At 42.1% G+C, this 26,845-nt stretch overlaps 1 protein-coding gene across 1 annotated transcript; it reads right to left on the bottom strand.

Moving 5' to 3' along the window:
• Window positions 1-2,008: 2,008 nt before the first annotated feature.
• Window positions 2,009-24,534, bottom strand: BHMT (betaine--homocysteine S-methyltransferase). Its single transcript, XM_045566185.1, has 8 exons — window positions 24,384-24,534; window positions 19,826-19,958; window positions 13,197-13,315; window positions 11,994-12,185; window positions 11,458-11,605; window positions 6,096-6,278; window positions 4,411-4,639; window positions 2,009-2,770 (listed from the first exon to the last, which is right to left on the bottom strand). Exons 1-8 carry the CDS (start codon window positions 24,414-24,416, stop codon window positions 2,584-2,586), a joined length of 1,224 nt encoding a protein of 407 aa, XP_045422141.1. The 5' UTR covers window positions 24,417-24,534; the 3' UTR covers window positions 2,009-2,583.
• Between the last annotated feature and the right edge of the window lie 2,311 nt (window positions 24,535-26,845).

Genomic DNA, 26,845 nt, shown 5'->3' with positions numbered 1-26,845 from the left:
AAGCACTTGAATTCAGACTACTGAATTCCCCGCCCCCACCCCACCTTTAGTATACATTTCCCCAAGTCTTATTCTTACACAACTGGCCACAAGATAGTTGTTGGACAACGATAACTCTCCTCCTCAAATTGGTTTTCGAAAACCCCCAAATAGCAAATCTCATTGGTTGCAAAACACTAGCAAATGCTTAATGCCTCACCCTCAGTTTTCCTGTCTTTGTCCACATGTCCTGCTCCTCGCTACTAGCAGAGATGAATTAGCCTTCCGCGCTCATCACAGATTTCCCACGAACGTAGAAGGCTTCGTTCGCCTAATTATAATTCTACTCGGGGAACTCAAGGTCTGAGAAGAGAGCGATTTTCTTCATCCAGGATATACATGAGACTTCCCACGGATTCCCCTACAGGACAGAATTACTCTACTTATATCTTTGGAGCTCTCTTTTAAGGCTCGAAAGACTAGATACATCTCGGCTGACAGGTGAACGTCCCGGAGCCGGGGGATGGTACACCCAGAGCTGTGTCTACGCAATCACTGGACGGCGACCTTCGGGCCGCCCTTGCTGCTGCGCATGCGCCACAGCTGCCGCCCGCGTCTGCCCGGAATACCTGCTTCTCTGCCTCTGAGCTTTGTCTTTTACTGAACAAGATTTCTGGAAATAAAATGAATGTGCTTGGAGGAGGTATATTTCAAAATATGAAATATACCACTAGAAGGCAGTGTCGACAATAGTTTAATTGAGTATTTCTTCACTATAGCTTCTTTTCAGGGGAATACTTTTTATTTTCTTATTTGTAATTCTTTAATTTTTAGTTTTTAAATTAATTATTTTTGGGGGAGACAGGGTCTCATTCTGTCACCCGGGCTAGAGTGCAGTGGCATCATCATAGCTCACTGCAACCTCAAACTCCTGGGCTCAAGCGATCCTCCTGCCTCAGCCTCCCGAGCAGCTGGGAATACAGGTGTGCACCACTGTGCCCAGCCTTGAGCAAAATATGTTTTAAATCAATGGATATAAGAATGATTAAAGGTCACAATATTTTGGTGGCAATAAAGTTCTGAAAAAGAATATTGAAGGGACATGCGGTTTGCTGAGTAATAGAACAGCAAGTCCAATAAACTTTCTATCATCTATGAGTGAAAGTTTTAAATATTGAACTTGGTTTGACAATATAAGGGAAATGGTAGATGGAAACTTTGAAGAAAAAAAGTAGAGTTAGTTCACTGTTATTTCACCTCAGCCATATTCTTCTGAAAGTTGTTCTGGAAATTTCTTTTTCCTTTAAATGCTGACACCTGCTCCTTTAAAATTCTAGCATACTTATGAAGTAGATTATTATTTTGGCAGATAGAGAAATTGAGGTATAAGACTTCATACAAGACTTAGCAAATTATTGAACTAAAATAACAAATTCAACCAAAATGGTCTCATTGCTCTTCTTTTTTAATAGCTGGAAAAAAATTACAATTTTAAAATAGCTCAACCAATCCAAGAATGTTTAGAAAGCAGCTTGAACTTTTTTCTACTACATTGAGGGTAGCCATGCTTATTCTAATAGTCTTGTATCTTCAGGATTGAGCTCTCATAAGAGAGCAGATATTAAGTAAGCAGGTAAAAATATCATAGTTTTCAATATAGGAACCCTGGCTAGATTTGGAGAATCTACTTTTTTCTTATTATACTTTTTTTTTTAAGCTACAAAGTAACCCAAGTTCATCTTCCTCAGCTTTATGGACTGGAGGGATTAGGTGGATCCAGTTTTGACCAGGATGGAGAGGGCTGAAGCAGCAATTTCTTCCTCCCTATTGTTCTATGTTTCTTAGTGGTAGAAATGAGTCAGGAAATAGAAGAACTCTGAGACTCTGGGCTTTGGACACATTGATCAGGTCCCATATGACTAATCTTATAAGAATAAACTTAAGTAGGATGGTCCCCATATCTGAAGTGTCCCATAGCAATGTTTTTCAAACTGTGAGCCAAAACCCATTAATGGATCATAAAACTCAATTTGAAGGGTCTCAATCAGCATGTTTTATTAGTGAAATAGGATGGAAAGGAATAGAACAGAAAATACCAGAATGGACCACACTTAATTTCAATGGTTATATGCTATATGTTTTCCTGTGTCATTATATAAATTGTGTTCCTTACTAACAGTTATGTTCGAAAGAGCTTGGAGGCCACTTTCCATAGCACTTTATCTGCCCCTGGCTGGTTGCCGAGTCATTTATGACAGTTCCTGTCCTGTCCTCCTTGCTAGCCTACCAACTTCTTGAAGTGAGATTAATGTCTGAATTACTTTTCCTTTGCTGCAGTGATTTCCATAATGCCTTATACATGGTGGATGCTTAGTAAACCTGTTTAAGATTTACTTGGTACTTATTTTGCCTCTAAGTAAATTTCTAACACATACTTTTAAAGCTGTCAAGTGCTATTTGTAAGTCTATTTCCTCCAGCTAATACCAATTATATGTGTAGGCTGGCATTAACACAAGCACTACCTTTTAACTATTTTCTCCTTATTCGTATAGAAACTGTGGCCCAAACATCAAGGTATTCACCAAAAATAGGTTCCATTGAGGCTACTCTGCAGATCTGATTTTTTGTTTTTCAAAGAGCTCTTTCAGCTGCTGCTCAGTTGTGGCTTCTTTCTGCTGCATCAGCTCAGCTGTTCCTTTGGTCACTCCCCAGGCATCTGGCTTTGACAATGAAGGGTTGTATGGCCTGCCTGAGGCTATCCGAAGATTCTCCCAGTATTCTTTCCTGGCCCTGCGTGAACAAGACACACAACATCAGACTCCTCTCCTCGTGTCTGTCTTTGTGTCATGGAGCCATCTTTGTCCTTTAAGAGGATGTCCATTAAAACACACTATTAATCTGGACTAAAACTCCCCAACCCCAGAACATGTAGATCTAAAATTACTTTGAATTTCTTCTTTTAATATACGTATCAGGATAACTTAGAATAGGGATACTTTCTATCCTATGTACGCTACCTCTCCACTTTCACCAGCTGAGTCCACCTGCGCTGCTCTTTCCCAAAGCCTCGATTGCTTCTGCACCTCTGAACTCTGTAGATTGTGCCTTCTAGTTCGAACTTCAGCACACCTGGCATCCCTCCTGGCAAGGCTTCCTCACAAGGCTATTACAACTCGCTAACTTGCAAATCTAACCTCCCTGGGCTGCTTGAGACCCTCCAGGTTCCTTGCTGCCTTTGGGATGAGCTCCTACGTAGCTCCTGAGCATGAAAAAAAGACCTCCTCCTCCTCCTGGAATGTGTCTTCCATCAAATTCTGTCTCTGGTATTCTCAAACTTCTAGTTTCGCAATACATCATTCTCTTTCAACTTCTCAGTGCCTTCGGCAGGCTGTTTCTTTGGCAACTTAATTCCTCTTTCAAAATGCAGCTCAGGTGTCAGCTTTCTTAGAAATCCTTCACTAACCTGGCTCTGCCTTTTGCCCCATGTGGGCCATGAGCTCAGACCCTGCACACCTGTGTATCTCTTCATCCTTGAACTTACTATACCTGTTTATCTCTCTGCCTACTAGATTGCTAGCTCTTTGAGGACAGGGCTGTACCTTGTTCAGCTTGCTACCTCAGGATCCACAACAGCATCTGATAGTCACGCTCAGTTAATGTCTGTTGAACAGAGCAGAACTGCTCCCTCTGCTCAGAGCACCCATCCGCCATCCCCTTCTTTCTCCACCTGGTGGAGGCCTACTTAGCCTTCAAAACCCAGCCCCCAAAACCCTTCTTCTAAAATATCTTTCTATTAGGCAGCAATAGTCATTCGCTTCTCTTGTTACTTTTCTATTTATGTCTCTACTAAAGCAGCTACCACAGTATAACACATTAGCTTTCTTATGCATTTTCCCCAGTATATCATGAGAGTCCCTAAGCCAGGAACCATTTCTATAAATTTTATGTCAGTGCCCTGCTCAGTGCCTGACATAAAATTTGTTTGTTTATTATTAATCTGCCCCCCACCCCCAAATGTAAGCTCTCAGGGCAAAGACCTTGCCTATTTTATTTACCATTGCATTCCCAGCTCCAAAAATCATGCTTGACACAGAACAGACACTTAATTAGTATTTGTTATACTTAAGTTATACTTAACCCTTAAAAATAAATGCAATTCAATGTTGGTATCCACCACATGGATGATGCTTTACTAGAGCATCAAATCACTTTTAACTGTCATGTACATTATTTACATTCTATATTCTTAAAGCTTTCTCCAGAAATCACCCCATAAGTATGTTTTATAAACATCTCTGAGAGAATTTAAGGAAGATGACTGATTCTTCATCATCACAGAGCAAATTAGTTGTACTCTTTAATGGCCTCACTTGGACATATTCATAATCTAATTGAGTTTGGGTTAGTAAATGTGGCGTAAAGGTCCTTACCTTGCTCTAATCCAGGGTTTGGTGTGCATGTCCAAACCACTTCCCCAGCTGCCATGTTTTTCTGAAGCTGGTGGCAAAAACCCCCTTTCTGGGGCCAGCTCCTCTGCGATTGCCCTGATGTGGTAGGGCTCGAATCCACAGCACCCGCCAATGTACCTGACCCCCAGGTTGTAAGCCTCCCTGGCATACTTGTGAATATCCCATCTGGTGGCAACTCTGGGTTCCAGTCCTGTAATAAATGGTATTATGCCATTATGCATTATGAATTCTTTTTATAAAAAAATTCAAGATAAATAGCTGTAAGTATGTAATTTTCAATAAACGAATTATGTAAGTTGTCAATATTCAATTCTTAAACTTTTGAAACTACTAGCTACCTTGCATTTATATATCCAGTTTTACATGTTATGGTATCCGGACTTTACGATGGTTCCCACTGATCCCTGCCTCTGATGCTCTCACCCTGTGCAGTCCCCTTCTGCATCATAACAGGGTGGCCTCTGAGATCAATAGACTATGGCAGGAGGAATGGCATGTGGCTCCAGAGGAAAGGTTATTAAAAAAGTATAACCTGCCTTGCTCTTTCTTGGAGCACCCCCCTGGGGAAGCCAGCTGCCATGCTGTAAGAACACTCCAGCGTCATAACAGGAAGGTGAGTTACTGAGGCCTCCAGTCAGCAGACAGCAAGAAATGGACACCGATGGCAAACAGCCAACTGTTAATACGTGAGCTTGGAAGCAGATCCCCAGCTCCCATCAGGCATTCAGATGACTACAGCCCCAGCCAATATCTGGACTGCAACCTCTTAAGAGACTCTGAACCAAATAACTCAGCAAAGCTGTTCTTGAATTCTTGACCCACGGAAACTGTGAGATAATAAATTTTCAGTTTTTTTAAGCCACTAAGTTTTGCAGTAATATGTTACACAGCAATAAATAACAAGAATGCCTTGCCACTCTTCCTCCATGGTTCTTCCAGAGTGATTACATTTTACAATATCTCACTTATCTGAGGGTGTCCGTAGAATATCGGATATGGTACAAGGACCCTAGAACAGAATAGGAGGCCAGCCGTGCTCTGCCCTGCTGACCACTCTGGCTCTATTTTCAAGGTAGACTCATCCCCACTTCCCAAACCCTGCCTAGCTTGCAAATATTACCTCACTTCATCTGCTTCATCCCTGCGTTAAAATTTGTTAAATAGCCATGCGATGATGGTATTTTGCCCCCACCCCCCAAACTCTGGAGTATCTGAGTAACATTCAAAATTGGAGAAAAGGACCTTGGAGGTGACTGGTCTACCCTTCTTATATTTCTAGTGAGAAAGTTGAGCTCTAGAGGAACTCAAGGATTTTCCTAACTCAGCAATGAAGCTGGAACCAGAACCAAATCCCTGCTGGAGGGCATCCTTTTCAACAGCAGAAAAGTAGGACCCATGAGTTGTCTATTTAGATGCTGATTGACCTCTGGTTTTACATTTAAGTTCACAGGTGTTTTTTGCTAGGTGATCTCATCTTTTCCTTCTGCTACTGTGCAGTATCAAGGGGTTTTGGCTGCAGGGACACAAACTAAGGGCAAGAGATGAGATATGCAGCCATCTCTTTACTATGACAAAACTTCTCTGGCTGTAGATTTATTTGGAATTTATCAAAGATATCGAGACTACTTATAAAAGGTCTGTCTTACCAAAGGGGAATTCAGGGAGATCGATGAATCCCTGCTTGTTGCAGTCGGGAGTGTGGTAGGCCAAGGGCTGACTCATCAGGTGAGCTTTCAGTCCGGCAGCCTCCAAGCCTTCTTTCATGAGCTTCACCGTCTGCAAACTAATCGTGGGGTCAAAATGGCAGTTCACACCCACGATGGAGGCTCCTGCAAGCGGTAAGAACATGTTAGCTTTAGGGATGCACCAGATTCCAGCAGGCTCAACTCTCCTCCCTTACTCAGGAAGCTTTCATGAGGAATGATGAATTGCAAGTACAGCACTGGGTCCTTACTCTCCCCAAACTGTCTTGCCTTTGAGTAAGAATGATTACCACCAGGCAGGAAGTGCTTTCTGTGAAAAGTGCTTCTAAGAGTCTGGTATAATTGAAGTGTCATTTATGAACACTTGGCTGTCCATCTTTTCTCAAAAAAAAAAAATCATTGTTAGAGTTTTTTTCTTTTTACTTCAAATGTTAGTAGTCCATTTTTCAATGTTTGACATTGTTGCAAGCACAATGATTTTTCAACACTCCCAGCTGCTAGATTGCACCCGTGTTTACCATACTGCTTACTTGAGGTGTAAATAAATGTTCCTTTCATCAGGCCGGTTTAGTAATTTCACTATCCTTTTTCAGAAGTGTGTTTTTTCCGAAGAAATTTTAGGTCTAGACTTAATAGTTTGGGGAAAAAAAATCTCAAAAATCCTTTGACTTCAGCTACTCAATGTGGTTACCAGCCTATCAATCATTTTATTAATAACAAGCGTTTCATTTACATTTTAGCCTCCCAAGACTCACAACTATATGGGATTGTCTTCCTGAAGTTTACTTGTAAAATTTGTTGCTGTGAAGTTTGATTTAGTGAGAATAAAATATGTTTTATAAACCTCATTTTTTTACAAAATTATTTTACAAGACAGAATCTCGCTATGTTGCCAGGCTGGAGTGCAGTGGTGTGATCATAGCTCACTGCAGCCCTGAACTCCTGGCCTCAAGCGATCCTCTCACCTTGGCCTCCAGCGTGCTGGGATTAACAGGCATGAGCCACTGCATGTGGCTGAAACCTCATTTTTTTCCAAAAGCTTTCTTTATAGTCATTATGCTCTTAATTATATCTGGACCAAAGATGATTTATCATGGCAAACGTTAGACATGATCCTCCAGAAGATTTGAAGAGGCAATATGACATAATTCTTTTATTCTATCCTCTCAAAATGGGAGGAATTCTCAAGTAGGCCTTTTATTCTTTTCTTTTTATTTAATTTTAAAAATTGTGGTAAAATATGTATTACATAAAATTGGCCATTTTAACCATTTTATGTGGCATTAATTGCATTCACAATATTGTGTAACTATCACCACTATTCTTATCAAAATTTTTCATCACCCCAAAGAGAAACTCTGTACCCATTAAACAATAACTCCCTATTCCTTCTCCCCCTAGCTCCTGGTAACCTCTAATCTAATCCTGCAGTCCCCAACCCTTGGGCCATGGCCTGTTAGGGACTGGGCCACAGAACTCCACCACTTCTCCCAGCACTGCCCCCACCTCATCCTGGGGGGGGGCACACAGCAGAAGGTGAGCTACGGGTGAGTGAGTGAAGCTTCATCTATACAGCCACTCCCCACTGCCTGCATCACTGCCTGAGCTCCGCGTCCCCCACCAACCCCTGTCCCATGGAAAAATTGTCTTCCATGAAACCGGTCTCTGCTGCCAAAAAGGTTGGGGACTGCTGCTCTAATCTACTTTCTGTCTCTATGGATTTTCCTATTCTATTAATAGATATTTCATATAAGTAAAATCATATATTTGTCCTTTTGTGCCTAGCTTATTTCACTTAGCATGATGTTTCCAAGGTTCATCCCTATTGTGGCATGTTTGAAAACTTCATTGCTTTTTATGGCTGAATAATATTCCATTGTATGGAGATACTGCATTTTGTTTATCCGTTTATCTGTTGATAGACTCTTGGATTGTTTCCACCTCCAAGAAGGACTTTTTTGATGGACTCATGGCCTAGGATTTTGTATCTTGGATACAGAGATAGCAAGAACAAGGGCAGGAGAGATTCTTTCTGGATGCAATGAGAGTGACCCCAACATTGAGCTCCTAGGAGCTGCAGAGCTGATGCCACAACCTGTGGCATCCAGTGTTGAGTGGCAGGTGTCTCAGCAGTCCTCACTAGGCTGTGCCTGCACTTTGTTCTCCATTCTTGCTCCACACAGGCTGAATTCCCTGTCTTTCCTCTGAAACAGCTTTTGTCAAAGTTGCCAATGACTCAATCTTACCACATCCAGCAGCTGCTTCTCTGTCCTCATCTTACTTGATGTCTCAGCAGCACTTAACCTAGTGGGCCACTTGCCACTTCTCTGCTCATGGACATTCCCCTTCTTTTGGCTTCTGAGACCTTCCACACACTCTCCCACTGTTCCTCCCTCCTTGGCTGCTGTTTTTTTAATGTTCTGTGCTGGCTCCCCCTCAAGGCTGCAACTCCCAACTGGAGAGTCCCAGCATCCCACTGAGTCATCTCCATTTTTCCTTTTCAGTCCCAGGGCTTTCAATACGATCGACATCTGAATCTCTCCCAACATTTCTCTCTCCAACCCTGACCTTCCCATTGGCTTCCACACTTGCATATTCAACAGCTTACTCTATATCCTCACTTAGATCTTGAATACCTTTGTCGTTGTTGTTGTTTTAAATGTTGTGCTACCAGAGTTTCTCTTTCTTTGCTTAACTTATTACACTAATGAATTAATCAACCACTGGCTGTTTATTGGATGTCTGTTAGGTGTAAGTCTCCTTGCAAGGGGCTATACAGAAATATAAATGTAAAACATAGTCCCTGACATCAAGGATTTTACAATTTAGCACAGGGTTTCCTAAGGTTTGGTCTATGAAAATAAGGTTCGATGATCAATTAAGTTAGGAAATAGCTATTTACTGCAACCCCGTCTGGGAGACTGACAATATATATGGACATATCAAAGATTTTGATAAGTTTCACAGTAAAGATACCTGCTTCACTTGGTTTAACACTGCATTTTCTAAATGTATTTGACCATGAGAACCCTATTAACATTCTCACCGATTGGCAAATGTAGACTAGGACATTCCAAATGAGTGGTATAAATAGTAAGTGTTGTAGTTGCTGAGATGAGGAGGTAATCACTTGGGGTAGGGATGATTATGCAAGGATACATGGAGGTAGAATTTGAACTAAACATTGGAAAATGGACTAGGTTTATGAGACAGATATTTCTTTTCTTTTCTTTTCTTTTATGTTTTTGAGACAGGGTCTTGCTCTGTCTACTGGGCTGGAGTGCAGTGGTGTCATCATAGCTCACTGCAACCTCAAACTCCTGGGCTTAAGCTTTGCTCCTGCCTCAGCTCCCAAGTAGCTGGAACTACAGGCACACACCACCATACCCATCAAAGTTTTCTTTTTTTTCTTTTTTTTTTTGTGACTTGATCTCACCCTTGCTCAGGCTGGTCTTGTACACCTGGTCTCAAGCGATCCTCCCACCTCAGCCTTCTAAAGTGCTAGGATTACAGGCATGAGCCACCACCCCTGGCTGATAGATATTAAGGATCTATAATGTGCTAGGCACAGGGTACTCAGTACGCAATCAAACATAGTCTCTGCCTTATGGATCTTATAATCTAGTGAGGGAGTCAGACACTAAACAGATTAATGAGATAAGTGAGAAATGCAATGAAGGGTATAAACAGGGTACAGCAATATCAAAATTGTGGTCACCTATGCTGAACAGAATCAAGGAAGGCATAGACGCAGGCCAAGCATCCATGCCAGTTAACAATGGGGATGATGAAGGCCTCCTCTTATCCTTTTGAAAAATGTTAACTTGCCCTCCCTCCATTTTTATATTTTCCATCAAAAATTAGGATTATTGGCCGGGCACGATGGCTCATGCCTGTAATCCTAGCACTCTGGGAGGCTGAGGCGGGAGGATCAATAGAGGTCAGGAGTTTGAGACCAGCCTGAGCAAGAATGAGACCCCATCTCTACTAAAAATAGAAAAAAAAAAAAGCTGGGCGTGGTGGTGTGTGCCTGTAGTCCCAGCTACATGGGAGGCTGAGGCAGGAGGATTGCTTGAGCCCAGGAGTTTGAGGTTGCTGTGAGCTAGGCTGATGCCACGGTACTTTAGCCTGGGCAAAGGAGCAAGACTTTGTCTCAAAAAAAAAAAAAAAAGAAAAGAAAAAATTAGGATTATCCAATTTCATTCCTAAATCTAAATATTTGTTATTGTTAATGACAAACATGAAGGTGATTTTAATGAAAAATCAGGAGTTGGATAAAAATCAGAAATTAAACTGGCCAGGTGCAGTGCCTCACGCCTGTAATCCCAGCACTCTGGGAGGCCAAGGAGGGAGGATCACTTGAGGTCAGGAGTTTGAGACCAGCCTGAGCAGGAGCGAGACCCTGTCTCTACTAAAAACAGAAAAATTAGACAAGTGTGGTGGCGTATGTGTCTGTAGTTCCAGCTATTCGGGAGGCTGAGACAGGAAGATTGCTTGAGCCCAGGGATTGAAGGTTGCTGTGAGCTAGGCTGATGCAACGGCACTCTAGTCTGGGCAACAGAGTGAGACTCTGTCTAAAAAAAAATACATAAATAAAAAAAAAAGAAATTAAACAAATAGCCAGTCAAAATTTCTTATTACTCTTCCACTGACTCTGAATTATTCCTTGGTTTTAAAAGGAGGCAGTTTTGTTTTTGTTTTTGTTTTTTTTTGAGCTGAGCTCTTGCTCAGGCTGGTTTCGAACTCCTGAGCTCAAACCATCCGCCCTCCTCTGCCTCCCAGAGTGTTAGGATTATAGGCGTGAGTCACCACGCCCAGCCTAATGAGGCAGTTTTGAAAACAGTCTGTGAGTTTCTCCTAATTGAAACGAGACCTGATATTAGGAATCGAAATTATATAAAAATATATGTTAGGTCGGTATTTTATATTAAATGATTTTCTGATTTATTACACCAATTACAAAAAGCAAAGTATACTAGTAATTTATGAGAATGAGAAACTGACTGACAAAGAGGGCAACTAACTTTGAAGTTATTAATGTTTAAAGACCTCATTTCTAGGTGTTAAGCTTCCAGCATAAGTCTGATTACTCCTTTCAAAAGGTTGGGGTGTGTGTGTGTGTGTGTGTGTGTGTATTTTTAAAGCTTTTTTCCTTTGAGACTCAATAATGGTATTAATATTACTAAAAAAGCAAATTAATGGTTTTCTTGTTAACAAAACAGTATATGCTGATTCATGGATGGATGTGGATTGGTATGTTATTTTAAGACCCACTCATTGCAAACTGACCAACATCTATCATCACCTGCTTTCACCAGGCGCACTGCACACTCCCCAGGGGACACTCCGTGCAAATCTCCTTCTGGGCCAATGCACATGGTCGCTGCCACTGGTTTGCCAGATACTTTCAAAGCTTCAACTGCCCACACAGCTTCTTCAACATGTTCAAAATACTGAAATAAGTTAAAATGAGGGTAAATTTAACCTTGTTTCTCCCAAAACAATCTGAAAATTTGTCCTATTGCTTAATAAGTTAATTATCACTAGATAAGTGTTTTTCAAACTCAGAGTGGTGACCCATTAGCATTTTTTAAACTGAATAGAGTAGAATGGAGATTTCTTACTGTGAATTGCACTCAAAAAGCTTGGAAACACTATATTTGATAAACTGAGTCAAGTTTGGCAGAAGCCCTAAATTGGAAAAAAATTTCAAAAACTAAATGTTACTATTGTTATACCAGTTATGATTGGCACCTAATCCCACACAGTCCTTACAAAAGCAAAAGGTAGAGAAAATGTACTCAGTGTATTTGTCTTATCTTTGATCATAACTTTGTTTACCTCTGCGATCAAGAAGTCCACATTCTTCTTCATAAAGACCTCTAGCTGTTGCTGAAATATTTTTTTAACTTCGATTTCACTCTTGCAGCTAAGGTACGAGGGTGTCTGACTCACACCTCCTGCTACTAATGCATCTCCCTCATCAGCCACTTCCCGGGCAATGTCACAAGCAGCTTCATTGACTTTCCGTCCCTAAAATGAGTGAATACATTGATACATCAAACTTTTCATGTGAAATCGAAACAAAATTATTATTCAAACATCTACATCTCAGTTGTGTGTTTACAGTAGTGATTTTATTCCAGAAAATGACAGTTATGGAATAGTTCAATGCTTTACCAAGTTGAGCAGTTTGCAATAACAACACTAATAATAGTGACAATAACAATAAATCTAATGGTAGTATCTAGAACATTACATTATTCCAAAGATGGGTGAGATGGTAAAAATTTTTACATAAAAGGATATGATCTGGTATCTTCCAAAGCCTAAACTGCATTTAGAAGAATACCTAGCAAATAGTGGTGGTGATAATTTGTTTTTATGATTAGTAAGATAAAAATTCAATTTGAATACAGAATGCTTGACTTTTTTTTGTCATGCATTTTCTCAACTAACAGATAAATGCATAACTAGTAAGTTCTTTTCTAATTATTTAGATATTAAAAGTTGATTGTTATCCTTGAAAAAAAAAATCCTCCCCCCAAAAAACCTAGCACTGCAGACTCATGGAATTTTAGAACTTCCTTTTCATTTTAGAGATGAAGAAACCTCAGCCCTGATGGGGTAACTGGTTTGCCCAACATTACAAAGTAGATCATGGCTGAGTCAGGCACTATTCCAGGTTTACTGACTCTTTGTGCCTATAATCTTTTCCCTGAAGTTATGCCACATTAAAAAAATATAAGGATGTAAGAATTTGTACGGATGCCCACTTAACTCAGCAACTTAGTGAAGAGAGGAGGAGAACAATTAATTATTAAATACCTCTTCTTTAATCTGCTTCATTAAATGCCTTTCTGTTAATCTGGGGGACTCCCAGCTAAAACCTAAGGCTGTTATTCACATCTCTCCATTTTATATTACTAGAAATAAAACAAAACTCTGAAGAGGGTCAACATCTTTTTCTAGGAGAGCTTTGGTGATAGATAACATGTGCGTCTACAATGACCTTCTAAGAGTTCCACGGATAGTTTTACTCACGGATATCTTCTCTAACACATAGTTGCCCCTGTTCTCCAGCTTGTCTTCACTTGCATAGAAGGTGAAAGTCTGCATGACGTTCGATCCAGCTCTGAGGAACTCTCGATGAAGCTGGCGAACTGGGAGATTGAATGGGGAGAGGTATAATTTCTATCAGTTTATAATCCTGATGTTTTCAAAGGGCTCTCGGATAAACAAACATGAAAATAACTGCTGAAATTTCTGGTTGCTTGATGTTCGCACATCTTGGGGGTTAATGAGAGATAGATCTGAAGTCTCGTGGCAACTCCTGCAAACCTCCTACGACCGTATGGATAGGTGGTCAGAGGGAGTGCTCACCTTCCTGTATTTGTTCATCATGTTCATTGTTTTACTTTGTTCATCTTTCATTGACTGTATTTGTGGAAGGCACTCACAGACACAAGGATGAACAACCCATTGTCCTGTTCTTGGAGAATTTAATAATCTGTCCAAAAATAACTGACTGCAGCAAGGTGTGCTTGGGCTATGCTGGAAAAAGAGATAATTTCTACCAAGCACATGGGGTGAAGGGGTGAGGGAGGTCCCACAGAGGAGGAATCATTTGAGCTGTACTTTGAAGAATTCAGCATTATCACCAGGCAGAGAAGGTGAGGAAGGGCATTCTCTAAAGAGGGAACAGTCTGAGCAAAGACAACAAGGAAGGAACAGGCGTGGCATTTGGGGGAGTGACAAGTAGTCTGAGTGGCTGGGGTTAAGGTTTTGGGGAAATAGGTACAGTTTTTAAGCAATTGAGTGATGTGATTCCTGTGTTTTTTAAGGATAATTCTTGTAACAAAGTGGAGTAAGAAATGGAGCAAGGTTCTCAAACACAGGTCCATGGATGAATACCAAGTGGCAAAGTTTGCCCAGCTGCAGGAAGTATGGTGGGAATTTTTTTCCATATAGCTAAATGTATTCAATTTAAAAAATTATCCTTTGCTCTAAAATAGTGGTCCAAAGTCTGGTTGCTCATTACATCCTCAGCAAGTTTGTTAAAAATGATAGAATCTAGGGTCAAATCCATAGATACTCTAATTTAATTGGTTTGGGAGTGGCATTTTTTTAAAGGGTTCCCCAACTGATCCTTGTTTTCAGCAGTGTCGAGAACTGCCATTCTATGATGGTGAAAAAAAATACTCATTTTATAAAATGATAGTGAGACCAGGATGGTGTTTGTTTTTGTTAGGGGAATTAACTGGAAAAAGTAAGAAACCGGCAATCCTATATAGGGCCCTGAAATTTATTTTGAAATTTCAGAGGCCTATAAAATCCAAAGGTCTGGAGAAGCAACTATATCAGAGGCTAGAAAATTACTAGGACATTGGAGTTCTTAACCTTTCACGGATTCAGACTAGAGACGACTTTGTATACCAGGTGCCTGGAATATAGAAACCTCGGTTTTCTTTTTTAAATGGACAAATAAGTGAGGAATAAAAGTTTTTAAATTTTTAGAAAATGGTATTTTAAGCTTGAAGCCAAACCTTTTCCATGATTTTTAAAATCATGGAAACTTTAGTTCTCAGTGGGACCTTAAAAGCATGCCTAAATTAGTGAGTTTCAAACTTAGTAACAGAACCAATTAAAAATGTCTTAAGGGAGTCCCATACATCAACTAGATAAACCCAGAGCTGCTGTGGTTGGAGAGGGGGAAGGGCCTACAGACTAGGTTTCTGGGCATTAGGATGAAACGGCTTATAGCTGTAAGGCTGGTGGCAGGTACCCCTCCCCTCCCTAATGAAAAAAGAAGTCCCTCCTATCCCTCAATACTCGCCCCAAAGCTGAAACAAAGAAATTCCTCACTCCTAGCACCGACATCTCCTGGCTGAAGAAACTCCCATCCCCCAGTCCTAAGAACTTATATAAACCCACTCAGACTTCTGGGTGGCGCGGCCTCTCTGGTACCACTCTGTGGGTCCCCTGAGGCTCGCCCAGGTCCCTCTTTCTCAGGGACTCGTTACCCCCACCCGGCAGTGCTCCAATAAAGCCTCTTTACTTATCCCTTTCTACTCTGCTTTCTTTCTCTGGCACCGGCTACTTCAAAGAAACCTTACAATAGCCAGGAAGCCCACCCATGCGGACTTGAATGGATTTCCAGAGATTCCACAAAAAAACCCTGGAAATGTATGCAAATTGTACATTTTACAGTGCAGAAGGTCTACAAACTTGTATCAGATTTTTCCAGAGGGCAATGACCCCAAACCGTTGAAGACAACTACTCATTCTTTTTTTTTTTTTTGAGACAGAGTCTTGCTCTGTCACCAGGGCTAGAGTGCAGTGGCATTATCATAGCTCACAGCAACCTCAAACTCCTGGGCTCAAGTGATCCTCCTGCCTCAGCCTCCCTCGTAGCTGGGACTACAGGCAGGTACCAGGACGCCCAGCTTTTTTTTTTTCTATTTTTAGCAGAGAGGGAGTCTTGCTCTTGCTCAGGCTAGTCTCAAACTCCTGAGCTCAAGCTATCCTCCCACCTTGGCCTCCTGGAGTGCTGGCATTACCGGCGTGAGCTACCGTGCAGGCCAACTCCTCACTCTTAATTTGGTTATTCCATTGTGCTTCTTAAAAACTGCAATGCTTCTCTAAGTATGACCCATCTTAGAATCACCTGGGGGCAAGTGTTATAACTGCAGGTTCCCCAAACTCCTCCAGACCCCAGAACCTGAATTCATTGCTGAAGTCAATGCTGCTTCCACTGAGTACAAGAGCCACAACTTTGGGCATAAACTTTAGCAGGAGAGTTAGGCTGATTATTTCTGGATATCCTTTGAACTGCTATTTCCTATTTTTCCTCATCATAAGGTTCCTAGATTCATCCTCTAACCCATAATAGCATGTGACTGGTCCCTGTGACATAATGACACCACATATACTAATTAATTACCTTCATTTTATGGCCTTAAACTCCTCATTAGTTTTATTTTAACATCACAGAGGCAAAATGCACATCATTACATGGTTATATATGTACAGTGAATAGTTAAGTATTAGCCTTATAGATTTAGCTTGAGAAATGCAAGTTTTTGAAATTCTATAGCAAACTCTAAAAGGTCAAATAAAATTCTACAGTATTTCTTTAGTGGAATAATATGTTTGCAGCAAAATCATTTGGGAGCAAAATGTTACCCGAGCTAACATGAAAGTATTCATAATTGTATCTCAATTAGTGAGGGTAGTCATATATTTTGATGCAAAAAAAAGTATTAATGTGTTTGATAATGGGGGTGTTTCAGGGCCCAAAGAGAGTGTTACATGATATACAGCACATGCACTGTATTAACTTTGTAAAATACCGAAACTTCTGAATTCCAAGACACATTTGGCCCCAAACTGATTTGGATAAGGGATTTCAGGCCTGTAGCATAACCTTCTCTTTCTTGCTGCCTCTAGCACTAAAATGTCAGGCCCAGGCAATGTTTCAAGTGAAGTCCAGCTTGCAGGAAAATTCTTCAGGGTTGTATCAATACTATTAATAGCTATCGCTCAGTGTAAGCTACAAAAGCACTTGCAGATACGTATTTGCATTAAAAGCATGGAAACTGATCACAACTTTCATTCACAGCTTGAAGATTTTAAACACCTTTCATCTCTCTGACTCCTCAAGGGTCAATACAGCGACTGGCCTCTGAGGATGGTCCTAAGAAGATATGTTACAGGAGATTTGTCTTTTCTGATGTATCCTGTAGTCTGCTGTGGTTGACAGAATTTGAGCTGGTTGCTGGCAGAGTCAAATATGTGGGATTTTAGTCCATAGCAGAAGGGATTAAATCTAATGACTCAGTGTCACACGGAGTTTTTATTAATTCTTGAAATGCATGGAGCTCCCACAAGAAAAAGGAGAGCAAATGCTCAATATCCCTAAATAAGCTCAAAATACTCAGGACACAGATGGCCAAGAGATAAAATGTGCTGTTTTTGCACTAGTAAAATTGAAGAAAATATCAGAGCGATTACTCTTGAGCTCCTCTAACACATAATCTTTTTTTAAAATGTGACTTACAAAATTGAAACTTGTGGTTTAAATAAAAGTCCTATTTTGTCTATATGGCAGGGTTTGGGCAAGGGTAGTTTACCGTTAGTATCAATTTGGTCCAAGAAATATTATATTCTGAGTTTAACATGGTAAGCAGACCATAAGAAGCAAATCATAGGTATATTTGAAATCCTCCCTCTAGGTTCTTAAATGATTATTTCATTGTGTTCCTTAAAACACTTAAGGGCAGTATTTCATAAAGTGTGCTTCATTTCACAATCACCTGGGGACAATGATTATAAACTCAGTTTCCTATAGCCCCCCACAGACGTAATGAACTCAAATTTCTGTAAGTGGGGCCTAGGAATCTGAAATTTTTTTTTTTTTTTTTTTTGAGACAGAGTCTCACTCTGTTGCCCAGGTTAGAGTGCCGTGGCATCAGCCTAGCTCACAGCAACCTCAAACTCCTGGGCTCAAGTGATCCTCCTGCCTCAGCCTCCTGAGTAGCTGGGACTATAGGTATGCACCACCATGCCCCGCTAATTTTTAAAATTTTTTTGTAGAGACAAGGTCTTGCTATGGCTGGTCTCAAACTGCTGGTCTCAAGCGATCCTCCTGTCTTGGCCTCCCAAAGTGCTGGGATTACAGGGGTGAGCCACCACACCTCGCCAGGATTGTCTCTTAAAAGCACTTTCTAATAAAACACAAGTCTCCACTTCAGAATTTGTCTCCTGGGTGGCCTGACCTGCAACAGTTGGAGCCAGGACCAGTTCTAGGAAACAACTCTGAAAGCGTCATTTTGGAGCTGGATTTCCCTCCAGCCAGCGGATAGTGAGCACCCACTCATCACTTGTGGTAGCAGAACTGCTAACTCCTCAAATGCTCTAGGGGTGCAACTGTTAAAAGCATTCCCCTCTGGTGAGCCAAGGTTGGGGGCGGGCCATCCTTGGAAGGGAATGCACTAGCAGGTGCAGTATCTCAGATGTCTGAGAGGTTCAGGGGAAGAAGCAAATACAAGGACTATGGAATCAGATGGCTATTGTGGGGTAGCATCAATGCACTGGAGTAAGACAATGCAAGGCTAAGGATGAATTATCCCCAACTTAAGACAAAGTATGAAAGTCTGAGGGTCTCCTGGGTGGGACATAAAGAGACCCATCCCCTGCAGCTAGAGAACAGAATGAGCTGAAGATTTGGCCCAGGACTGAGTTATATAGGAGCAGAGCCCTCAACCAGGCAAGCCTGCTATGCCACAGTCAGGGCTCTGATTAGGAAGAACTGGGACCCTGAGGCTGGGAGTGAAGACATATGGGTGGATTCACCCAAGAACCTTGAACATCCAGATCCCCCCTGAACTCCCTGAGTCTGCAGAAATGGCCCAGTCCTCCCTTTTCAGAGATCAATGCTTCCCTCCTGCTGAGGACCCTGCCTTGCCTTGGAAGATAGCATTTACCCCCTCAGGCTCTATCCCACTTACCTTCCTGGTGATAAAAGATTCGTAGTCAAAAAAGTAAAATGAGGCCGGGGTGCGGTGGCTCTCGCCTATAATCCTAGCACTCTGGGAGGCCGAGGCGGGAGGATTGTTTGAGCTCAGAAGTTCAAGACCAGCCTGAGCAAGAGCAAGACCCCATCTCTACTAAAAATAGAAAGAAATTATCTGGCCAACTAAAAATATATATAGAAAAAATTAGCCGGGCATGGTCGCACATGCCTGTAGTCCCAGCTACTTGGGAGGCTGAGGCAGTAGGATCGCTTAAGTCCAGGAGTTTGAGGTTGCTGTGAGCTAGGCTGATGCCACGGCACTCGCTCTAGCCTGGGCAACAAAGTGAGACTCTGTCTCAATTTTTTTATAAATTTTAAAAAATTTAAAAAAAAGTAAAATGAGATTAAGATATGTGGGTGCAGGTGCAGAATAGGTAGATAATTGAATTTAAATAGGGCTGGGGTAAAATACTATGAATTTAACTAGTTGGTAAATATACAGTGGAGGTCAAGCTTATCTACAAGACAGTGATTATGATGTGGTGCCTACAGTGGGTGAGGAGCAAAGGCCAGACACATGGGAGAGAATGGATAATAAACACTAAACTGACCTGGACAAAGGACTGGGGGTCTTGATGAGGCTGAGGGGTGGGAGTACTACAGAGAATGTGCAGAAAAGATAGGAGGTGGTCAGAAAGTGGGGAGCTCTAGTAATGGCAAAGTCTAGGAGTGGGTTGCTGACATGAAGGTGGAAGAAAAGTTCCCTGGAGGTGAGGAGGAGATCAAGGCACTCCCAGGCGAAGTGCTGGGGTTGGATGGATCCTATGCATCGAAGTCGAGGTCAGCTAGACTGGTGAAAGAGGAAGGAGCAGAGAAGGCGGCAGTGAGCTAGGGTCCAGACTACTCTAGAGTGAGGGGCAGGGGTTCCAGACTCATCTAGAGGGGCAGGGACTAGGAGGTAGATAGCTGATAGAACCAAGGAGGGCCACTGTGCTTATCCGACATGTGAACCTGCACTCATGTACCTAGCACAGTGCCCAGCAGGCAGTAACACGAATTTGGAAAATGTTGCATGAACTTACCCATTTGAAGATATACTCCTAGACTTGGGTCAACATAGTGCCTTTTATGAGAATGTGGAATAGAGCTCTGCACCAACCTGCTTCTGGGTGCTCCACAGCGGCTTCTGGGGTCCAGGGGCCTGCCTTTACATAGCCCCTCTTCTCCAGCGCGAAGACAAAGCCTCCATCTCCAATCACAACCTCTCCAGCATTTAAACGTTCTAGGATGCCCTAAAATTACAGATAAGGGGGAAAAAGGAGTTAGGTGAGTTTTAAAGATAATTTTCCATTTTTATTACTTTTGCTAACATATTCTTGAGAGGTATGATTACTTTACAATTTTCAGAAAAATACAAGTGTACACATTTTTTTAAATACATAAATTCATGGCTACCTATAAGGCAAACAACTACAATGCTCATATTAATATAATGAAAACTTGTATATATGTGCTGGGGGCGAAGGTGTCTTTCAGAACACATTAAAGAGTGTTTGAAGAATACCGTGGGAAGATGTTATGTTTGAAAAAGATTCTACCAAATCACTTAAAGACTTCTACCTTTGATGTTAAAATTCAGTTTCCACATAGGTAACTATGTTACAAAGTCTAGGAAGTTATGAGTATGCACATTCTGCGCTCTATGACAAGAACAGGAAAAAGACCAGTAAATAAAGTATTTGTAAATGAATTTCCAGCCCAATCTCCACACCTATTCCATTTACAATACTATGCATTCATCATCCTGCTGTTAATGTTCAATAGACAATTTTGAAATATTTTTAAAGGCTTTTGTGAACTACAAAGTAATTTTCTAGTATAACCACTTTTTTGTAATTTCAAAGAATCAAAGACTTTAAAAATAAAAGGAACCCTCCATTCAATGTCGGTCTCTCTCTGATTTTAACAAATGAGGAATTACACAAGGTCTTGAGTAATTTACACAAGGTCTCCCAGATGGGGACCTGACTCTTTCATTCTTAAATGATATCTAGATTGGATTTTAAATGGGTGTAGGGGGTGGACAGTCCTGAAAAAACTGTAAAGGAATAACTTGGGATGTACTTACCTATTGTGTTTCATTTACCACCAATAACGTGGATAAAACAAATGTTGATATAATAACAAGCATTACATAAATCTGTAAGAGGCATTCATACAGAGGATTTTACATCCTAATTCCTTGTCACCTTCTTAGAGCCTCCCTCATTTTAATCCTCTTTCCCTCCGCTGCCCCTTCCCCATGCCATTTGGACAGCCCGTGCTCAGGGAGAGGAAATTGACATTTTTACCTTAGAGCAGTGGGAGGGGTATTGCTCTCTAACAGACCTTTCAGATCAGAAAATTTTCAAGCCTGGAAGTCCATAAGATAACAAGCAAATACAAAAATATAGAATGGCTCACATATAATTTTGAGACCCAATATTTGTCATGATTACAATGTATCTAAATGCTACATCTTAAAACTACAACTTTGCTTATTATGACCCAATTAACAACAACAACATATATATATATGTGTGTGTGTGTGTGTGTGTGTGTGTACTGCTGCCAGTGCAGTTATATCAAAAACATGAGAAAGGGTCACACACGAGATATGACTTGCTACTAACTTGCATTTGGGTGAAATCATTCATGACATTTTGGCACTTAGCAGCTCTCATTGAACTTGTGTTTTTAAACTTTAGTACCACAACATTTTAAAACATGGTACAGCTAAAAAGCTGATATTTGGTGGTGGGGTGGGTGGTGGCGATTCAATTACCATGCTGTTCATAAATTTTCTGAGCAATTTCATCTAGAAATACTATCTCTTAGATTCTACTGCATGTTTTAATCACCGGGACTTCAGGATTTTCTGTCCCTAAACTAAACAAATTTTTTTAAAAAAGGAATGTGCTATAAAAAACGATATTGTTTTGCAAAAATGTTACAAAATAGTATGCATAATATCAGCCCATTTTTGTTTAAAAAGTACATATTTGCCTAGACAACAAACTAGCAGAATATATACTAACATTTAGCAGGCACTGTTCTCTCTGCTTTTCCTAGTTGTTTATAATGAACATGTGTTAGTTTTGTAACATATATTTTAATTTTAAACTCAAATATGGAGACATGTTATTGTCAATGTTTTAGCACTGACATATATATGGAAACAAGGTACTGAGGAAACATTTTTTTTTTCGTTTTATGACCATCTGTTGCTTAGATAATCCTTTTTTTTTTTTTTTTTTTTGAGACAGAGTCTCACTCTGTTGCCCGGGCTAGAGTGCCGTGGCGTCAGCCTAGCTCACAGCAACCTCAAACTCCCGGGTTCAAGTGATCCTCCTGCCTCAGCCTCCCAAGTAGCTGGGACTACAGGCATGCGCCACCATGCCCAGCTAATTTTTCTATATATTTTTAGTTGTACCGCTAATTTCTTCCTATTTCTTTAGTAGAGCCGGAGTCTCGCTCTTGCTCAGGCTGGTCTCGAACTCCTGACCTTGAGCGATCCACCCGCCTCGGCCTCCCAGAGTGCTAGGATTACAGGCATGAGCCATCAAGCCCGGCCTAGATAATCCTTTAAAGATAATTCTTTAAAATGTTAAATTTGCTAAGTATGAGTTTGGGGAATGGGTTAGAATCCATAGCTATGTGAATACCACCCCCCGCCCCCAACACACACACAATTAAATCTCTATAGGAATCATCCTTTCCCGTCTACATGGACTATTCATTTAGTGCATTCATGGATTGGCAGAAATTCTTTTTTTTTTTTTCTTTTTTTGAGACAGAGTCTTGCTCTGTTGCCTGGGCTAGAGTGCCGTGGCGTCAGCCCAGCTCACAGCAACCTCAAACTCCTGGGCTCAAGCGATCCTACTGCCCCAGCCTCCCGAGTAGCTGGGACTACAGGCATGCGCCACCATGCCCGGCTGGCTGATTTTTTCTCTGTATATATTTTTTAGCTGTCAAATCATTTCTTTCTATTTTTAGTAGAGACGGGGTCTCACTCTTGCTCAGGCTGGAGAAATTCTTAACTTACTTTAACTGGTGACAGCCTATAATCGCTTGCCATCTCAACACCTCACGCCATCAACACGTAGCCATTAATGCTGCATGGCATTTAAAATATTTGACTGAATTAACCTTTTCCCTTGTGTACAGGTCTTTTGGATTTGGAGGTCACCCAGGGTGGTTTCCCAGCAGGGTGGGCGCTGAGGATGAGAGGTGGACCCGCCCTTGGGGTCCTTACAACCAAGGGATACAGTGGGCCTGGCCCCGTCCTCCCCCCTACCACCTCCCAGAGGCCTCTGTCGCCCCGGGCCTGGAGCTGGGCGTTTTGGTACCAAAGGGTCAAGTATATTCCCTCTTCCCTCCTCCCTCCATCCTTTTCTCTCTTCCCACGCCTCCAACCACACTCCCCCGCAGTCAGTCCATCCATCCAGCCATTTCCCAAACTAGAGGAAGGCCGACCGTCTTTGACTGAAGACAGTCGTCCCAACAAACCGCTGGGAAGGCCAAGAGATGGACTTGTTAATCAGGAGCTGGAACTGCTGGGTGTTTTTTTTTTTGTTTTTTTGTTTTGTTTTGTTTTGTTTTGTTTTTTTAGACAGAGTCTCACTCTGTCACCCGGGCTAGAGTGCTGTGGCATCAGCCTAGCTCACAGCAACCTCAAACTCCTGGGCTCAAGCGATCCTCCTGCCTCAGCCTCCCGAGTGGCTAGGACTACAGGCATGTAGTCCGGCTAATTTTTTCTACATATTTTTAGTTAGCTAGCTAATTTCTTTCTATTTTTTAGTAGAGACGGGGGGTCTCGCTCTTGCTCAGGCTGGTCTCGAACTCCTGACCTCCAGTGATCCGCCCGCCTCGGCCTCCCAGAGTGCTGGGATTACAGGCGTGTGCCACCGCGCCCGGCCAAAGATTTTAAAATCTTATTAACAGCCTATCCTCAGTATCTTACAGTCACTCTGCCCATTTTTTTTTCTTAAACCGTGTTTTTGAAGCTCGCGTGGTGCATTTTTCTGGAGATCGCGGAAACAAATAGCAGGTGAGAACCTACCATCGCCCAACCAACGCCTGGGCCTTGGGTGCAGCTGGCGGGCGCCGCGAGGACCTGGCGCCGGGTCCCGGCGCGGGGCGGGAAACGGTCGGAGCCGGCGCCGCGCGCTCCTCCCCACCCGGCCCGCGCGGGGCGCAGACCCGGAGCATCCCCGCGCGTCGCGGGCGCCACCTGTGCCACCGCCGTGGGGGCGGGAACGCGCCTGTGGGGCTAGGAGCAGCATCTCCGGGGGAGTTTTCTGGTGTCGGGGTGCGGTACACGGAAGGCGTTGGGGGTCTCAGAGCTCAGGGGACGCCCTCGCGTCGGGGGGTCGCTCAGAGGGTGCCTGTGGGTGGGAGGCGAGGATCCCATAGAGAGCTCTAGGGGGCACCCTGGTCCGCAGCGGGCCGGGAGCGGAGGGCCGAGAGAGGCGCGCTGGGCGTGGGGCAGGAGCGGGGGTGCTCAGAGGAGCTTTGGGGTCCTGCAGGAGAAGTTGTGGAAGCACATCTCGGTCGGAGGTGGGGTAGGAGGAGGCTGGGTCCAAGCGGGGCTCCGGGGCCCTCTGCGCTCGCCTAGGCTGCGGTACAGAGCTGCTGGGCCGGGCCCGAGAGCGCCCTCGGGTCCGCTGGCGACTCACCTTCTTGGCCTTTTTGCCCCCAACGGGTGCCATCTTCGTGGTGTCCAAGAGGTAGTCGGACGGATGCAACCGACGAGGCGAGCCTTCTCCCTGCGACGCCCGGAGCTGCCCGGCGCTGGCTGCCGACCTCTTTATACCCGCGGCTGGGCGCGGGGAGGGTCTCCCACCCTCGGCGCGGTCCAACGCGGGCCGCGGGCGGGAACACGCCCACCAGCCTTTGTTCAGGCCAGCAGCTTGTCGGGAACCCGCCCTGCGAAGGTGATCGAGATTGTTTTCCCAAATGGGTGGAAACATCAAGAAGTCAAATAAGGAGAAAAAAAGATTGACATTCAGGTTTCAAACCTACCTGCGCGCGGTCCCTTTTAGCCCCTCAAGGGTCTCCGACCCTGATCATCCCGCCACAGAGACCCTTAACAATTCCCTTCAGTACCCAAATATTTGTCAAAGGCCAAGGATTCAAGATTACGGAATGAGGAGGCAATGTCCTGGAAGAAACTTCAGCCAGAAGTGCGATCTCTTGTGTAATACATACACATCCAGTATAATTGGGGCACAAATAAGACATTTTTCTCTTTCTTTCTTTCTTTCTTTCTTTCTTTTCTTTCTTTCTTTCTTTCTTTCTTTCTTTCTTTCTTTCTTTCTTTCTTTCTTTCTTTCTTTCTTTCTTTCTTTCTTTCTTTCTTTCTTTCTTTCTTTCTTTCTTTCTTTCTTTCTTTCTTTCTTTCTTTCTTTCCTTCCTTTTCTTTCTGTGCAGAACCAGGACACCTGCAAAAACAAGGCATTTGTAAAAGAGCCTATACTAATCCTGAATAGTAGGTATGTTCAAAATGACCTTCTACCCTTACATCCAAACATGCCTTGAAGTTTCTGATAATGCAGTAGTTTCTAATAAGAATATCTCTGTAATATTTAACCAAGACAGGCTTTTAACGTTTATATCTGCAATTAGAAATGTACTTTGGACACTTCAAAATTCAGCGTGAAAGCGATATATAAAAACACAGACATTATAGGAACTAGAAGGAAATACAGATGTTAATGGCAGTTATCTATTGATGGTGAAATTAGGGTGGGGGTACAAATATTTAGTTTACATAAAAGGGTTTTTTTTATTCTTCATGTTTTACTGTATTTTCCAAAATAGTTGTACAAGGAAAACATACTGATTTTGTAATAATGAAAACATTTCTTTAAAAAATGTACAGCATGATATTAAATAGAATATAGAACAACTAAATAGTCTGAAACAGTTCAGAACCTTTTACCCAAATAAAAGCACACAAAAAATTCTGAATGTGGATCAACAACCTCCATTTCAACATATGCAGAGAAGGAAATTACTGTAGCAAATGGTGAATTAATACAAATTTAATTGCCAAAGTGATGTGTGCTTGAGATACAACTGAGAAAGTAGAAAAGTCCTTCCTTTTGCTTCCGAAAAGTATGTCAAGTTTAAAATGGAAAAAAATGAAAAGACAAAAGGATACGTTGTAACTCAAATAATCTTCTGCTTTCTACCCCCAACCCTCAACTGCTATCCTAGTCAGCAAGAATGAGGCAGGAGATACTGTCATCCTTCACAGTACCTAGATTTCTTTACCATGACGGCTTTGGAGTATTAATATTAACCTGGTGAGTACTGGTGAGATGAACAGGTCCAGAGCAGCGCTGCTGTCAGCCCGGAGCAGCTGCACTGGTGGGTACCAGGCACCAGGGGGCGGTATCAGGGCTGTGACAGTCAGTAAAGGCTGAAAGTAGACATTCTCTATTGCACAGTTGCGTCAAAATTTGGCAAAACTTGGAACCCATTTTCAAGTAGTAGCATTAAGTTTAAAAATTAATTGTGAATTTTTAATAGGTAATATAGCCACATGGCAAACATTTTTAAAAGTCTTTCCCCAGCTGCTGTTCCAGTTCAAGTCCCCTCTCTGGAGGTAACCACTATTAATTATTAACTGCTATCCTTCCAGAGGAATTCTATGCATACCTAAGTATATATATGTATATAAAAGGATTTGTAACTGAATGCAGGGAATTTTCATTTTTTAAGCTCTTATCCACCCTGATTTATAGGCAACTGTCAAAATATTTTTGTTTTTCCTCAGCCTCTCAGGTTGTTGTCCTAACTCTCCCACACCCTCACCCCAAAGTAGGTCCATTAAAAAAAATCATCCACCTACCATTTCCATAATAGATAATAATATCCGCTGTTCACCAAGTGCTTACTATGTGCTGGGCACTAATCAAGCCTTTTACATACAGAATATTTATTCCTCACAACTCTGGGAGGTAGGCACCCCCTCTTTGTTCTCAACAACCCTGAAGTCAGGGAGTTACAGTGAGCTCTGATGTTCCTTTGTTTTAACTTGATTACTCTGTAAAAAAAAAAAAAAATGAAGTTCCTTTGCCCCATTCCCAAAAAACTAAAAGTCTGCTTGGATACCACTGAGGAAGTGAGTTCT

Source organism: Lemur catta, chromosome 12 (genome assembly GCF_020740605.2).
Source record: "Lemur catta isolate mLemCat1 chromosome 12, mLemCat1.pri, whole genome shotgun sequence".
Classification (NCBI taxonomy): domain Eukaryota; kingdom Metazoa; phylum Chordata; class Mammalia; order Primates; family Lemuridae; genus Lemur; species Lemur catta.
Note: the sequence above shows the minus strand (reverse complement) of the source record. Positions and strands in the feature narration are given on the sequence as shown.

Coding starts and splice junctions, on each gene's coding strand:
- BHMT (XM_045566185.1), bottom strand. CDS start 24,416: ATGGCACCCGTTGGGGGCAAAAAGGCCAAGAAG. Junction 6,279..11,457: donor AGTGCGCCTGGTGAAAGCAG/GTGATGATAGAT, acceptor TACCGCTTGCAG/GAGCCTCCATCGTGGGTGTG. Junction 4,640..6,095: donor TCTCCCTGAATTCCCCTTTG/GTAAGACAGACC, acceptor CATTTATTACAG/GACTGGAACCCAGAGTTGCC.